At 36.6% G+C, this 17,319-nt stretch overlaps 1 protein-coding gene across 9 annotated transcripts in view; it reads left to right on the forward strand.

Annotated features, from left to right (window-relative positions):
• Positions 1–17,319, forward strand: part of Slc8a1 (solute carrier family 8 member A1) — a 369,898-nt gene that overhangs the window by 299,314 nt on the left and 53,265 nt on the right. For 3 of the 9 annotated variants that reach the window (XM_047522914.1, XM_047522922.1, XM_047522918.1), the window contains exons 3-7: positions 6,056–6,162; positions 9,443–9,463; positions 9,865–9,882; positions 9,989–10,003; positions 14,026–14,094. In XM_047522914.1, coding sequence (XP_047378870.1) covers positions 6,056–6,162; positions 9,443–9,463; positions 9,865–9,882; positions 9,989–10,003; positions 14,026–14,094 — 230 coding nt within the window. Of the gene's footprint in view, positions 1–6,055; positions 6,163–6,707; positions 6,812–9,442; positions 9,464–9,864; positions 9,883–9,988; positions 10,004–14,025; positions 14,095–17,319 lie in introns of all 9 variants that reach the window. The other 6 variants (XM_047522915.1, XM_047522919.1, XM_047522916.1 and 3 more) reach the window with 3 other exon arrangements.

Below are 17,319 nucleotides of genomic sequence, written 5' to 3' on the forward strand. Positions count from 1 at the left end.
ACCAATGTGTGTTATCATTGGTCTTTTTGATTATAGCCATCCTAGCAGGTATGACTTGGTATCTCACTGTGGCTTTAACTTGCATTTCTCTGATAGCTAATACTGCAGAACATCTTTCCATACATGTTTTTGGCCATTTGCCTCTCTCCTTTGGATAAGTGCCCATTTTGGGGTCAGGTTGTCTTTTTAAATTGTCAGAGTTTCTCCTGAAGCTTTTCACATCAGGTACACCATGGATCATATTCTTACCTGATGACATCATCCTGTGGCCAAACAAGTTCTGGGTTCAAATGTGGTTGAGCTAGGTCACAGCTCTCATGAGTCTGGGAATCCGGTGACTTTCATGTGGAAGGTTCCAGTCCCATTGCATGGTCTTTCACTGACAAGGCTCAGAGGCTCTCTGGGGGAATGGAAGGGAAGATGAGGCAGTACTGTCTTCTATGGCAATTAACTCTCTTAGATTTGTTTATTCTCCAGATATAACCGCTGTTGTGGAAAAAAAAAAAAAAATCACCAGAGTTCCTATCACTTTCTTGATAAGGAAATTACTCTGCATGAGTGTAAACTCTGCTGCCTGAATGCTAAAGGTGTTTTCTCATGTATGCTATTAAGGTTGCCTGCTGAGACCAGCACTTCCAAAAGGAGAAAACAATTTCAAGTACAGGATACAATCCAGGAAAGAACACCAGTGAAGGACAAAGCAAAATGTTTCTCCAGTGTTTCCATCTAGATTGTGAATACAACCTAAAATTTAGTTTGGCTATGACTTTCTCAAAATTCTCTCTATTCTTTATTTAATGCATTCTTTTAAATATCTGGACATACATGCTGGTAGTACATTAGTTCCCAGCACTGGCTGCATATTAAAATCACCTGAAAAACTTTTTAAAACTATATTCATGCTGGGTACTTACAACCAAAGAGTTTATTTAGCTTGTCTGGAATGGGCCCAGGCATTTATAGTTTGCAGTACTCCCATGGGTGATTCTAACATGCAGGCAGTCTGAAACATGAACTCTATCACCAGTCTTTTAATTTATAATTGATTATGAACCTAATAAAAGAACCCACTAGCTCTTTTATCAGTGCTTCTTGCACTTTAGCATGCACAGGAGTCATCTGGGACTCTGATTCCATGGATCAGGGATGGGCTTGGTATTCTGCAATTCTAACAGGCAGCCCTAGGTAAGGCTGAGGCTGCTGGTTGGCTACTCAAAATCCTCAAGGTTAGTGAGTCGCTACTTTTTGATGACACTTTTCAATTAAACCTGCATCTCCTTAAGGATTTAACTTTCTAAGGCAGCCATTATGGAATATAATATGTGCTGCAATCCTTTCAAAGAGAATTGAAATTCTATCTTTGTTCATATTGGCAGGCTTTGTTAATGTAAAGATAAAATAGTAAGTCTCTATATTAATTTAAAATAATGATCTAGATTCTTTAAAGAGGTCATAAAATATACTGTGCAGTTGAATGAATAAGGGAGCTGCTGGTTGATCGTGGGTCACATAATTGAAAGGTACTGGTCCTTGGAGCCAATCACAGGAGATGTACCTTGTGACCTTGGAAGTTAATGACAGTCATTGTTTTCTCTGTAAATTGTAGATAGTAATTATTATTTCTATGTCTGTTAGAAAGATCTATGTATTAAGAAGTACAAAGTGCCCATCATTCCACTGACCCCTGAGTATGCCTAAAGTAAGGGTAAGTTTTTTAAAAACAAAACAAACAAAAAGGCCATTGCAACATCTAAATATGTGCAATCCTCACTAAAATCTTTTGTGTATGGATTTAGAAAGGCATCTTCTTTCTAAAACTCCAGCCCATCTTTTTCTCTTCTTCTCATATCAAGGAGAGTCTTAGGGATAAGAAACTCCAGAAGAACAAATTGCGGTTTAAATTGAAAAAGAGACTGTGTTACCACTTCAGCTTAATAATGAGAGAAAGTTGGAAGAGATTTTCCTTTTCCATCTCCACTCATAAAGCCATGTTTTTCTTTCCTTCCTCACTGTCTGCCTGAGTCACCACCAAATATAAGGACATCTTCTTAGTCTGTTTGAAGCTCTTGGGGTCCTTTGAGACCCACAAGATGAGAGGAAGATTGAGAAATAAAATGTAGATGTCGGTTTGGTACTGCAAAGGTACTGCAAAGGTTGGTTTGGTACCACATGAAAGGTACCGCAAAGATCAAAAGAAATGATCTGTATTTTTCCACCAAATAAGTTTATCTCTCTTAACTAATTTTATTTTTCTAGAAATGGAACCAAAATGTACTTCCTTAAAAATTTTGGCTATATTGAGAAATATTTTAACGTTATCGTAAGATGTGACACTGCTTTGCTAATTTCCAGAACATATGATTTTTATGGTACAATGTTCCACTTTAAATAGTTACATTAAAAATTGAGTTTTCCTTTACCTTCTTTGTAATAATTATGATGCTTGAAAAGAGCATGATACCAGTTTTCCTACTTTTTCCTTATCAGTGCAATAATAATATGGAGGTCATATTTGAAAGAAGGGCTACATCTACCTAACAGTTCCAGTCTTTTTTATTGTTGTTGTTAATCTGTCAGCTTATGGAACTAACAACAGCTATCTGACTGCTTCCCACTGTGAACAGAACAGCCATCATGGATGTGTGTTATCAGGGAGATGGAGCTCCGGTGACTTGGGATTGGCTTTGTAAATTTAAAGAGGCCATCTGAAGGATCTTCAAGTTCCCTCAGTCCTTGAGATTGTCTTTTTACTGTAGAAGTGTGAGGAACAGAGGCATTCCTCTTCCTTTTATCAACCTAGTATAAACTGGATTCCTCACCAAACCAACCCCATCTCATGTAACATCTGCTTGTGATGGAAGAAGTGGCAGTAGTATCTTCTTTATCCATGAAGCTCTAGAAGGTGAGAAGGCATCCCAAGGATGTGTTCCTTTAAAAATGACATTGGTTCATTCATCCTTGCTTGGGGAAAAAAACAGTTCTATCCTGGTGCAAATGATAAACATTATGCTGCCTTCTGGGTTTGCCTATCTTGATGTAGAGGGCTAGTTCATAAGGACTGATTTCTTCGTCCTGCCACTTTAAATCGACTGAAATGTCCTTTAATAATCATGTTTCCTATTAATAGTTTTATTGTGCAGGAGAAGCTAAATCAATATATAATTTAATGGCTCCTCCTGTCAGGGGCATTATTGATTCTATTACTGATGACTTTGAAATGATATGCCATTATGCAAATGCCGTCTATTTTAGATGTCTTCACAAGGCACCTACAGATGTACTTTTTTCTTCATCTTTCATTTGCCTGTCTCATGATTATCAAATACTGGAATATTTTCTGAAGATTATGAGCCTAGTGAATACTGATACTCCAGATAAAATATAAATGCTTATTTTATTATGCAAACAAATTACATGGGGCTGTTTAACTCTATCCTCATACTTACCACTTCTCAAAGTATAGAAAGGAAAATTATTACAATAGAGGATTAAATTCTATTATATTCTCCAGAGATTAGAAACAATATTTTTTTGGTTGTTTCTGTTCATTTGTGAATGAGTTGTTGTATTGCCAGTGGCCATAAAACTGGTACCTTCCCTATATATACACTCATTCCATTGGCAACACTATGCAATCATCCCAACTTTGCTTTCTTTATTTCTACAATCCAATAATATAGGAGATACAGGCTGGTTTGGGAATACAAACTGATGTCACTCAGTTTTCGGCTACCACAATAATACAAAATAGGTTTTAGAAAACTTATTTCATGTACATTTTAAACAATGTTCTTTAAAGTTAAATTTTCTGAAAACTAGCAAAGCAGTTATAAGTCTTATGACAACATGAAAGTATTTCTCAATAAGGCCACATTTTTTATGGTTCACTTTCTTGGGGGAAAAAAACATTTGGTTAAGAAAGATGAAATGTTTTTAAGTAATACAAGTAAGAACGTTGCAACTTGACTCTCTCACAATGGGGTGTCCTAGTTCAATGCACCCCAGGATGAAGTGCCTTGACAATGAATATCGGGCTGTCAGTCCCAAGGACAGTAGTATGGCCTTTCAATGCCTCTCACTCCCATGGTCTCATGATGCTGATAGCTTTAGTAGATGCACAACTACACTTTAAAGACTACAAGACAGTAAGTTAGAAATTAATACCTACAATGCACAAATTTTGATAAAAAAGAGACAGTGTTGGGTTTTGTAAGGTAAATTTGATCTAATTTATAAGATCAAATCCAGTTCTGAAATAGAAAGTACATTCACATGTGTCTTCTTGTGCTTCTTCCGATATTTTGTATTTTTCAGATATAAAGGAACAATTATCTCAGTTTAGTCAGGTCAAACTGATTTTTTAAATATATACAAAGTAAATAGGTGAATTCCAGAAAATAGTTCTAAAAGTTAGACATGAACCGTTCACTCTATACATGCAATTGAACTTTGTTATACTTCATTTATAGCATTCTAGAATAAATGATTGTTGCTTTAGTCATTTATAATTGCTAATCTAGTGTTAGTCTTTGAGGACAGAGCTGAGATAGAAAAGATACATTCAGGACCTCACACTTCTTAGGAGCAAGAATTTGGGATGTTATCATCATGCAGCAAGCGCTTGAGCTGAGAAAAATAGAGTTATATTATAAGACTCCAAAGACCAGAATTGAGCACTTGATTTCATTTCTACAGTGCTAAGCCAAGAAAGCAAGACTTAAGCATTTGCCATTGGAGGTTGAGAAAACCAGAGTATTAAAAGCAACTTCTAACTTCATACTAGAAAAGATGCTCTTAGCATGCATAGATCTAAGTGATACTTGAAGGCTTTGATCAATAAAATAAAAACAAGACAATAGACTGATTTCCTTCCAGAAGACCTAGGAAATTCCACCAAAGTTAACAAATGTCAAAGCCATGAAAACTTTGTCTATACCAACATATTGTTGCAAAAGCTGTAATCAGAAGTGGTTTTGACCAACATTCTTAATTTTTTTTTCCAAAGATTAATCAGCATCCATGGACTCTGAATAAGCTGTAATACAGAACATTATTTCCAAGGTAACATTAGATTGATTTATTTCCAGAGTCATCAAGGACATTTACTAGGAAGTTGGAATTTGCATAATAGTTGCATTTGTCCTACCTACCTGTCAGTCAATCAAAGCTATAGTACCACAGGGCAGAACTGCTGAAGGCTGGGTTACTGAGGAAGTCTTTTCCAAACACCATGGTGTTTCAACTCCCTTAGGTAGAATTTGAAAGTAGTGTAAATGGCATATTTAGTGAAAGTTCATACTCGACTTTGAGAGAAATGAAAATAACTACAACAGCACAAGTCTTCCCCACCCACATCACTGCCACCCCACTTTCAAAACAGCTGTTTCGAGGTCACAGCTTCCATCTTTAGAAAAACAAAAAAACATGAAAACCTTCCTGTTGTGGTTGAGGTGGAAAATCTGCTTAACCTGAATAAGAGATTCTAGGACACTGGGTGGAGTAAAAGACTTTATATTTTCTTTTGTGATGCTTTCGTACATTTATTATTTCAATAAAATTTTATGATACAAATATTAAGTTTGGAAATATTGAAAAGCACAATGAAAGAAACAATGACCCACCAGCCTATTGCTTAGAGATGAACTCTGTTAAAATTTTGTTGTGATTTATTGACTTGTTCTAAAGGACTGAGTAGCAGGACACAGCTCAGATAATGGTTAAGGCATTTATTAAATAAATGTTTTTCTTTTGTTATTATTGTGATATGTATTTTTCTGCTTTTCCTTTTCATGATGATGATAACTTATTAGTACTGAGTACTACATTGTCCAAATGAGTTCTGTGACCCTGGGCAGCGAGCTATGCATTGGGCAGTCTCTTTAGTCTTTCAGACCTGTCTGATACCCCCTCTTGAGGAAAAAACTCAAAGTACAGACGTTTCGCGATTGCTGTTTTTCTGGAAGAAGTGCAACGTGTTAACCTGGCTTTCCTCTTTTCTATGTTCCTTCTCTTTCCTCTTCCCTTGTTCGTCAATTTCTATTCTTCTCTATTTCAGCAAAACAATATCAGTCAAGGTAATTGATGATGAGGAGTATGAGAAAAACAAGACCTTCTTCCTTGAGATTGGAGAGCCCCGCCTGGTGGAGATGAGTGAGAAGAAAGGTGGGGGAGCTGCTCCAGGGCTGAGCCCTACAGCTTCTGCTGGCCTGTGCCGCCCTGGATGCCTGCACTCTTCAGAACATGACTTACAATGCACACATCCCTCCACCTATGTAACAGGGCATAGATCTCACACTGGGCTGCAGTGAGCCAGGTCTGCAGTGGCTTCAGCAATTTATGGCCACTCTGCACATGTCAGATCTAAAAGATTAATTGTCAGTGCAGTCAATCAAACCTGCATTTCTGGGGAAATTGGTGCAGACGCTAGGCGATGTTAAAAATGAAGCCAGATTTCTTATTTACCTTCCTAATTTGGGTGTGTGACGGCTAACCCAAGCAGGAAGAATTCATGCAAGAGATACATGAGCACGGAAAATTTAATGGGGGCCAGCTGAGAGCACCAAGATGCCCTTTTACATACATCTGGAGGTCCATGTGCTGCCAGTTCTCCCTCCGTAACATCACAGTAACATCCGGCTTGGTGGACATCTAGAGCATGAGCGTGTGACTCCAACCATTTGTTTTGCCTTTGTCTTGTGTTCCCACAGGAAGATCATTACCATTAGAATATTTGACCGTGAGGAATATGAGAAAGAGTGCAGTTTCTCCCTTGTGCTTGAGGAACCAAAATGGATAAGAAGAGGAATGAAAGGTGTGAGAGTATACAAAGACATACCAGCGAGAAATTGTACTCTTCTCTCTCCGTGTCTCCCTACTCTCACACTTAACTCTCTCCTCTTCCTCAGCTTCCAAGTACTAAACTCCATTGCCTCTGAAGCTTTAGCAGGTCCATTTCCCTTCCCTAACCCTCAAGGGCACCAAGCAGTACCCATTTTCCTCAGGAAATGCAGACTAACCACAATCGCATTCAGATTTCATAAATCCTAGAAGGTATTTCTGCAATTCCGAAATGATGATGTTAAAAAACGTGCTTAGTTTTTCACTACGTAAAGTTCACTCTAAAACATGGCTGCAACTATTAAATCTCCCCTAAAATGATAGTGATAAAGACAGCTTCATATCTTGTCAATCATGCCTCAGTGAAGCTTCTAGAAGAAGAAAAAAACTACTTCATACCTATTAGTGACAACAAATAAGTCTAATGACAATAAGAAATTTCAGAAGAATTCAATAATTCTGTAAAAAGAACCCAGTTTTTAAAAATAAACTCATAAGAACAAAGATCCTTAAAAAGTAGTCTTACTTGTATTGAAGTGCCTTAAAAAGTAGTCTTACTTGTATTGAAGTGCCTTAAAAAGTAGTGTTACTTGTATTGAAGTGCTCATTTTGGCATGTTTTTAAGATTAAATATGACTTTTTAAAGGTACCATACATATGAAACTGTAGTCATATCCATTTTCTTTAGTTGGAAAGACATGGTCCTTTGATAAGAATTTAAGCCTTGCTTAAGATCTATCTAACCTTATGTTCTAAAATCTTTTCATCCTTATAGAATTAATTAATTTTAATATGTATAGTATAAATAAAAAATTAAGCAGCAGTATCCTTATAACTATTTTGTTTATTCATATAGTTGCAGAAAATATTTGAAAAGGGAGACAATTTTCTTTCCTATCTTTGTTTTGTATCTATTTAATATGGCCTAAATTTAATAAGGGTGAACAGGAATTTTATTTCAGCTTTACCTATGATCTTTTATTCTGAAATATTACTAGGACTCCCTATGATGATTGTCTTAACAGTGACAACATTTAAAAAGTCCTGTAGATATAACTACATGTATGAAATGAGCATACCACGTGTTAATAGGTCTTATTAATTATATATACACTTGGTTAGAGGAGTATAGAAGAGGATTAGGTTGACAACACTGCAAGAAGTTTTTACTTTTACGTGTAAATGAAAAAATAAAATTTACAGGACTTATTCCAATATAGAACCAACATTTGGGGAAATTTAACTTCACATTTATGAGAACTCACTCATCAGGGTCCATCAGATTTTTTTTTCCTTAAGGGCATGTCCCTGACCTGAACAAGATTAAAATGGCAATAGAAGCCTTCGGAATGATGGATAAAGGAGCACTTTGGAACCCATTTGAATGCATCTTATTTAATAAGTTCCATAGGCAGTAAGTGGAAGAAAAAGAGACTTCATAAAATTGTGCTGATGTCTTACAAAGATGGGATCAAAAATGCCTCATTAACATCCAGAGAAAAGCACTTAGTTCTAAATGTATTCCTCCAAAGAGCTGTCTTTTATCTCAAGGAAGAGCATCTTGGATACAGTTCTTTCAATTGTCATTTTAGTAAAATATGCCTTCGTGTGAAAGCAAATTAAAATTCCTTGATGGCGCTACCCACTTTCTCACCGCCAAGTGGATTCTTTTCACTATAAATAAAATTACTGACTTGTTATAGAAAGTACCCTCTAAGGCCACTACCATTAGAGAGAAAACTGGGTCTAAAAATGTAATTGTAGGATTTCTATCTACAGCTCAGAAAGCCATTTATTTGATATATTTAGCCAAGTAGCTTTTACTAAAATAAAGTGCTGCCTTCCAGACTGGGTTTAAAGGATATAACCTAAAAGACAAATTATTTGCTTCCTTCACCCTCCCTGCTTTGTCAGTTTCTGTGGAGTTATATGTCCACTAGAAGTATCTGGTTATCTAGTCTTGTGCAGAAGTCATTGATGAGAACACACAAATAAATGTCAATTCTTGGGACTCTAAGGATTTAAAAATTTTTGAAACATTAGCAATCAACAGGGACCAAAATATCAACCAAGTAACATATCCATGACTGGAAGGGTCAAAGTCTCCTTCCAGGCAGGGAAGTTAAATGGAACATCTTAGGATCTTTTATCTGTTCTTGCTGATTAAAATGAATGATACCTGAGATCCTGGATCACTATACTCCCAAATGCTGGACTGATTAATTCCCAGGCAATATTTCATGAGGAAGACAACTTCAAATCAGAGTTAAGGAATAACTTCATTCCATGTTTCTACTATATTTTGTAAATATATACACTGTTTATAAGCACATAGTGGAATTATCTTGCTAAATGTAAAAAACAAATGATTCATAAGGTGATTTTTCCCCCAGTCACACATATTTGCAGAACTATCTGTTTGGATCTTTAATTTGGAAATATTCCCAACACCACCTAAGTACCCTTGGGTGCACCAATTATTTTAGCAGTGGTTTTTACCACACTAATCAGATCTACCTGGATTTCTTTCTGCTGATATTCCTCTTGCTTTCATTATTCATCTGGTCTCTTATTCTGTGTTTGTCTTTGTCTGTTTCCTTCACAGCCCTGTTATTGAATGAGCTTGGTAAGCACTTCATTTCTTGCACTTCCTTTCCATTTTTTCTAGGTTATTTTCCATTTCCGTTAGATAATATACTCTGCTTTTTATCTCTATTGATTTGCTAGCAAGATTGTTGTTTAGGGTCATTGGCCTCATTTTAGTTAGGGCCAAATAATTTATGTTACATTTTTAATTTAGTATAAACTTTTGAAAATCATAGATTTCTTAGGTATGCACCAGTTTGTGCACTAAATTCCATAATCTTAAAGAAATTAGTGATCAGTCATGAGTGAATATTTTCATATTCTTAATTGTGAATATAATTTGGCAAGTTTCCATAACTTGGGTGGGTTGTCAGTAACTGGTATATGTTACTTAGAGTGTAAAGTTGAATTGTAACATTTATTTATTTTTTTCTTTTTTAGGTGGCTTCACAATAACAGGTATGAATTTTAAAGTCTAATATTATTTTTTTTTTTTTACTATCTGTTCCCAACATATTATTCCTTTTAAAATTTCATTTCTTATTTTTATTTGCTTTTAATAAAGGAAAATACCTGTATGGTAAGAGTTTTATTTTTTAAAATTTCCATTTTCCCCCCAGTAATCTAAAAATCAAACCCAACCCACATCTTATGTAACTTGCTTTAACATTGAACTATGGCACTTGGTGTGCTCTTGCTGATTTTTCACATTTAACATGTTATGATTTAACATGTGTGTGTGCTGTGTTTATTTGTATGAAAATTCATTGACATTTTGACACCTGGCCAACTTACAGATATTCACATAGCACTAATAATGTGCAGTGCACTCTGATAGATGGCACACGCAGGTCTAGAATAAGCACAAGTGCCATCCTCAAAAAAAAACCTGGGAGGTGACAAGGTCGTTCAATCTCAGGATCCTATTAATAGACAATTAATAGATAATGCAGGCTGGAAGAGAACTGAGGAGTTCCTTCCCTTTAATCCACTACATCAATCGAGTCCCTTTTTGAGGACTTAGTTTTAGTATTAATAACATGATAACTATTATTTCTGCTGCTTGAAGTGTATCACAGAGTACACTATAAAAACTCAAATGCCAATCAGAAAGCTTAAAATTCTTAAACTGGAACTGATATCAACCTGTGTTGATCACATTATTTAGCACAACTCTAAAGCTATTTTTTGGGCATAAATGAATGATATTTCCCAACAGTATCTTATTTTGACCCTAAATATCATCTTACCTTTTTGGAAATATCTATGTAGTTGTAAAGGGAGATTAATATCAAATGGTAGTTCTGATTTGTCTGAAGCTTCAGGTTGAAGATATCTCCAATGGCCTTTTCTGATATAATGTGCAAATATAAAAAATTTTCAATGTATTATGCAGATATCAAAAAATTTAAATCAGAGCTGAATTAAAGCATTTAGAAGGAAATATTAAGATTTCTTTTAATGAAAATGCAATTGTGGAAGTTGTGGTTATTATAAACCACTGTTAGTGTTGATTTGTAAACACAGTTCCAAATTGACTGTGTCCAAAGTAGGACCTTCTAAATATGGGCAATTTCACAAGGAATGTGCTCCTCTAGACACAATATTCCATGACAAAATGATTCATAGATTCTTAGAAGCATAGAAATTGAAAAGGATAAAAATGTTAAACAGGAAAAGTCCTCAGATAGGAGTCCTTAAATCTGATGCATTTGAAATTCTCCCAGGTCAGATTCCCCTGTGTCTGTATGGCTGAAGTTATTTATGAATCCAAGTGCAGGGATTTACAGTTATTTTTAAAAACTTTTATTTATTTTTCTCATCTCATCATTTTAACTCTTTGAGGCTTTCTTGGAAACATTCTGATTCTGTCACCTAGGATGAATTAGTTTCCCTTGAGAGATCTGAGGATGGTAAAATTTGGCAAGCCAGCCTTTATGACTTCATGGAAGCAATAATTTTCCTAAGTTAACCATCATAGAAATTGTATATATCTAGCAGCACCTTCAATCCTATGGAGCCTAATAGTGAGATCCTAACTAAGACTCTTAGAGTCAAGCAAGTGGATGGAGGTAGCAGGTAGAGAAGAGGAAAAGAGAAGGTACTAGTGAATGAAATTGACCATATTATGTTATGTTCATGTATAAATAGGGCATAGTTAATCCCATACTTTAATGCATATTTGTAATTCACCAATTTTTTTTAATTGGGGCGTGGGGATAGAATTCCTAGTTAAAACATATTGATGTTTTCAGATTGTCTTTTTTCATAACGAGTGAATATGTGTGAAGTTCATTTTTGGGACCTGCCTTCCATGTCATGTGAATAATCCTCCCTTTTAGTATCTCTGGTAATGGAATCCTAGTTTTCTTTTGCCAGAAATGTTTCATATCAAATTCTATCAGCTCTACCCAGTAATGCTCAATGTTTCCTGCCTTGGCTGCATCTGACATCCAAGGTGACAGAATCATTTCCTCCAAAAGTTTCTACCATTTCAGGTCATTCACTAAGTCCTTCCTATGACTGAAACTATAATCTGAAATAGCATTTTTTTTCTATTGCTACTATTTCCTCCCAAGACTTGAAATTAATATAGTTATAACAAGAGAATGTTCTAGAGCTCTCTGAGAATTTCTGTGTTGGCCTGTCCATTTCTACTTAGCTAGAAGTTACCTCATTTTACGTTACCCTACTTCCTCTGAAAGAGACCAGACTGCCCAGGATTTTGCTGATGTCCCCGAGGAAAGTTCTAAAACTCGGGCCTACACAATGAAAAGCAGAGTTAAGCCCTAAAGAGCTTTTCTTTGAAGTCAGTTTGAGGCTTTGAAGTCAAGGTTTTGAGATGCAGGGAAAGTAGAGAAGAATTAATCTAGCCCTTGGACTTGCCTGCAGCTTTTAGGAGGACTTGTACAGCTAAGTGTGAATGTCTAAATTTGAAGCAGGCTATATGGAAATTGAAAAAGCAATTTGGTCCATGGCCTAATTCCAATATTTTAGAGATCTCATTAGCGCTGGACATAAAATAGTAGAGGTGCTTTTGGAATTCGCAGATCTTTACCTGTTGTTTTAGACCTTGCCTCATTGAAAGACCCTTGTTTGGATCTATGATCTCATTCCCCCTTGACCTTCCAGTTGTTTTGATAACAGCCTGTACATTATAGCTCATTAGAGTTTGTAATGAATATCATTTTATCACCATTCTTATGGTTTTTATTGTTCTTACTTAGAGGGGAGGTGAAAGGTTCAAAGGGATTAATTATTCTACCCCAAATCACCCATTCAAGACTCAGAGCCAGGCACTCTGACTTTAAAGAAAAGGCCATGTAATGATTGTCTAACCACGGCATTCAATTTCCTCCCTCCTAACTGCATCTTGAAATTACACATTGAGCCCCTTTTCAATCCAAAGCCCAGCTATGTCTCATAAATGCCATTATTATGAATTCTAGTCAAAGGAAAAGTGAGGGAGATGCCAAAAGGGGTTAAATAAGCACATAAATATGCATATTTTTAATAAAATTCAGCATTCTGACTCAATATGGAGATAAAGAAGTATTTTTGTTTCCCTTAACACTTCTAAGACCTGTAGTTATAGAATTTCCTAATTAAAATTATATAGCACCCAATATACCTCTTTAATATTACTCCTCCAATCCTATTATGCTCATGTAACAGACTTAATAAGGTATATGTCTTTTTAAGGAAGTAGAACTATGAAAATTCTAGCAGTTGGAAACAATTTCATCACTCCAATTTATAGGTTAGAGGAACAAACCCTTCAAGTTTGCTTCATTTTACATTTGAGAAGATTGAGTCTCCAGGAAGAAAAATGCCTTGTCCAAGTTTACGTGCCAAGAAAATGGCAGACCTGGCACTCGGTTCTGGGTCTCATGACTCCCAAGTCAGTTCTAGGTAGCTCTTAGTAGAAGAAAACAGCAGGTGATCTGTTAAGCCAGGATCTCAGAGAAAAACCAAGACCTGGTTAATCCAATGGTTGCCATGATGATGACTTACACTTACTAAACTTGCAAGTGTGTGTAGCATTCTCCTATTCAGACTGCTCTGAACCAAATGCAATGAGCATGTTTCCAGATGTTGTTCCACCCTCAAACAAACCTGCAACATACAGCAGATAATATTATCTACATTTTATATGTGGGGAAACTGGAGAAATGGCCTAGTCAATTCGTACTGTTGTTGGCACTCATAGGCTTCAGAATCAGAACAACTATCATTGTACCAATGCTTTCTGTTGTTTCATGATACCTCTGGAATCAGTCATTTGAAGAATTTGGATACTTCATCTCATAGAGCTGCAGGAATATGACCATACCCCTTACCATGGGGCATGTGGTTCATTAACAAAATATGGTTTGTCTCATGAAATACTTGCCCCATCTGTGGGCAGTAACCTCCATCAATAACTACCAGAGCTCCCTCCTCTTACCTACACAGGGGTGACCTACAACCACTCAAGCCCTAAACTAACATTGCTTGTAGTGTGTGCTTCTGGGTATGCGGGTTAGCTTACTAATTCCACAAATCTCTGATAATAAATCAATGCACTCCATTCTGCTGATTTTCTGCCTATCCTTTTGCTAGGCCAACCTGTCGTCAGGAAAGTTCATGCTAGAGAACATCCGATTCCCTCTACTGTAATCACCTTCGCAGGTACTCATTTCATTATGGTCCTTGGAGTGTTCTTTGGGTCTTTAGATTCATATGGTTTTACCCTGTCCCCTCTAAAGCATTGCTGTGTAATGCAGTGGCATCTCTGGACACTGAGGAATGCCACGGATTAACAACAAAACACAACCACATCAGGGTAGAACAGGAGACCAGTAGCATGAAAGTGGCAGCATGGACTGATAGAGCAGTTGATTCAGTGGCCTCTCCCTCTCTGTCTCAGTGTTCCATATATCTCATAAATATCTCTTCTCACTCTTGAGTCTTTCATCCTAAAAATGATAAAAATTTTCTTAAAATTCAAGCCATATTTCTTCCCAGATCCTGCCTTTCCTCATGTACAGTTGATAGTACGTATGTGGGGTTTCTCCAAAGAAGAATGGAGGAACACTGACAGAGTGATGAGGGGTCATCACCAGGTCTACTCTAGGTTTAAGCTGGATAGCATCTCATGGAACTCAGCCTCTGAATGAGAACAGGAATCTTGCTTATCGATCCTCACTGTTGCCCATCACTAGTAGCCATGGTGGTAGAAACACTTCTGCCTGACCCCAAGGGACTTTTCCTCAACCTCACAGCACATACTCTACCAAATAATCATGAAATCCAGTTCTGACTACAAAATTGTTTCAGAAATTTCCTCAACATAGAAATATCAAATTTTTGGAGCACCAACCAGAGACCAGCCAGAATGTCAAGTGATCCCTACTTTCTGACTTGTCACTACAGTTCTGAATGAAGGACCAAAATAATATTGAACAAAGTGTTCTACTTCTGGTTTTGTGCCCTTTTCCCAATTCTACATGGTTTGTTAATGTTTTAGTTAGCATTTTCACTGCTGTGACCAAAAGGAGAAGTTTATTTGACACTCACGGTTTCAGAAGTCTCAGTCCATAGATGGTCAACTTCATTGCTCTAAGCCAGAGATGATGAGGAAGGACATCACAGCAGAGGAAAGCAGCTCAGGACATCACACCAGGAAGCAGAGAAAGAGTTTTCCTCTTATAAAGGACAAATATGGATCCCAAAGGCATGCCCCAAGGACCCACTTCCTCCAGCCATTACTGCCTAGGGTTGCCACCCAGGGATTAATGCACTGATTAGGTTGAAACTCTCGTAACCCAATCATTTCGCCTCTAAACTTTCTTACATTGTCTCACACATGGGCTTTTGGGGGACACCTAATATCTAAACCATAACAGTTAAGATCAAAAGTTATGACTAAGTCAAAGAACATCAATAGTAATTCCTCATGTATAGATCTCTATTCTGAGATAGACCATGTGGGTTGTGTTGTTCCCTGGAAGGGATGCCTGCTCACCTCACAGTGAAGCTGCTTCAAAATGCACCCAGATCCAGGAAGCATCAGGAGCAACTCTTTTATAATTCTGCTTTCCTCAGATCTCAGGCACCTATTAGCTTTTATTATTTGCTGCTTGTAAAAGCAACCACCCAAAATAAAGGAGATTCTCCGACTGGTGATTTTATCACAGAATTGTTTTACTGACTTTTAACAGTGGCAGTTAATTATGCATTTTATCTTTAAGTTGTTTGGGTTAGTTAAGACTATGGTGTTAATGTAGTTTATTCTCAACTCCTCAATAAAATATGATGAGTTTTGAAAGTATACATGTATACACAGGGAAGACACACACACACACAGAGAGAAAGAGAGAGAATTAATTTTCTCTATCTGAGAAACAAAACTAAAACCAAAGCATGTTATCACTGCATAAGTGAGGAAATAAACTGGCCTTGACTAAACTAAAATGAGCTGGTTTTGATCCAGTGTTCCAAGTGGAAAGGAAACAAACATTATAGTTGATCCAAAGGGGAAAAAAGTTGTTAAACCATTTTCCTACTCAATAAAAAGTATCTAAAGAGAAGACACTTAAAAAAAAAAAAGACTCAGCTTTCTTCTTTGCCAGTGTCAAAAATCTAGACTGTAAGTGCTAATCTAATCAGTATCATTGTGGATCAATGATGGGATTTAGCCAGCTGACATCTCAATTTTACATAAATGTAACTCTATCTTAAATGTCTGAGAAAACAGCCCTGACCCTTCCATGATGCTGTGCCCTTCTACCTTGACTTCTGTTTTCCTGGAATGCAGTTCCTCACCCCGTTGTTTCTGGGCCATGCTTACTGTTACTTCCACCTGGCAAGCTTCAAGGCCAATTTCAATTAGATTTACTTTCCTGACTCCCTCAGGCAGCTAATCATGCCTCCCACCCTGGTCCTCAGCCCTTACCACACAGTACTAGAAGTTGTTCATCTATATGCCTCTCTTCCCACTACACCATAAGTTCCTGGAAGGTTGGAGGGTGTTGGGGAGGATTACAGCTGTGCTGACATATCATAGGAGTGCTATGACATGTGTTAAAAGAATAAATGTAATCCATTTTTATGAATAGAGCACATAAAAGATTTTGCTATTGGAGAGTCACACAGCAAATACGTATTGAGCACCTAGTACACTGCATACATTGTATAGACCCTAGGAGATGTAAGAATGATTCAAGGAGAAATGAGACACATTGCTCTCACTCAGAAAGTCTGCATGCTGGGTTTTTGTATGTAAATGTAATTAAAAATTAAAAGAGCGTACAAGAGTGTTCAGGTTCTGTATATAGATTGAATGTTAAAGAATTTATTTAAGGTTCAAGTAGTCATGGCTAAAACCCCAGTTGTCAATTGGAGGATATTTCATGGAAGAAAAAGGACGCTTTTGAAAGATAAGTAGAATTTAAGTAGATAGAGACATAGGAAAGCTTTTTCGGGTATATAGAAAATGGAATAGAAGTACAGTTTGGTGTAAGAATGTAGGAAGTGATATAGACCTTTTGCCTTGACTTTGCTTTTGGTTAGTATGAAATATGTTAAGATAGTATTTCCTAAATTTTTGTCATTCTAATACATTTTTCCCTTTGGTTGCATACCAGCTATGCTATTATTTACTTCATGAAATTGCCTCATGTTTTACTTACTAAATTTGCTTTGAAAGAAAACTTTAACTCACTAGCACAAGGAGAACTAGCATTAATTTCCATAAATACAAAGCAAAATTTTTACAATGGAAAAAATGCTGTTAAATTCTACCTAGATGCTATTTCCTCTATCTTAAATTGGCAGAAACCCAAATGGTGGAAATAGTTACAGACCTAAGAGCATCAAAGTAAGCATGTATTTATAATTAGAAGAATTGAGTAC

The sequence above is a fragment of the Sciurus carolinensis genome, chromosome 13 (assembly GCF_902686445.1).
Source record: "Sciurus carolinensis chromosome 13, mSciCar1.2, whole genome shotgun sequence".
Classification (NCBI taxonomy): Eukaryota; Metazoa; Chordata; class Mammalia; order Rodentia; family Sciuridae; genus Sciurus; species Sciurus carolinensis.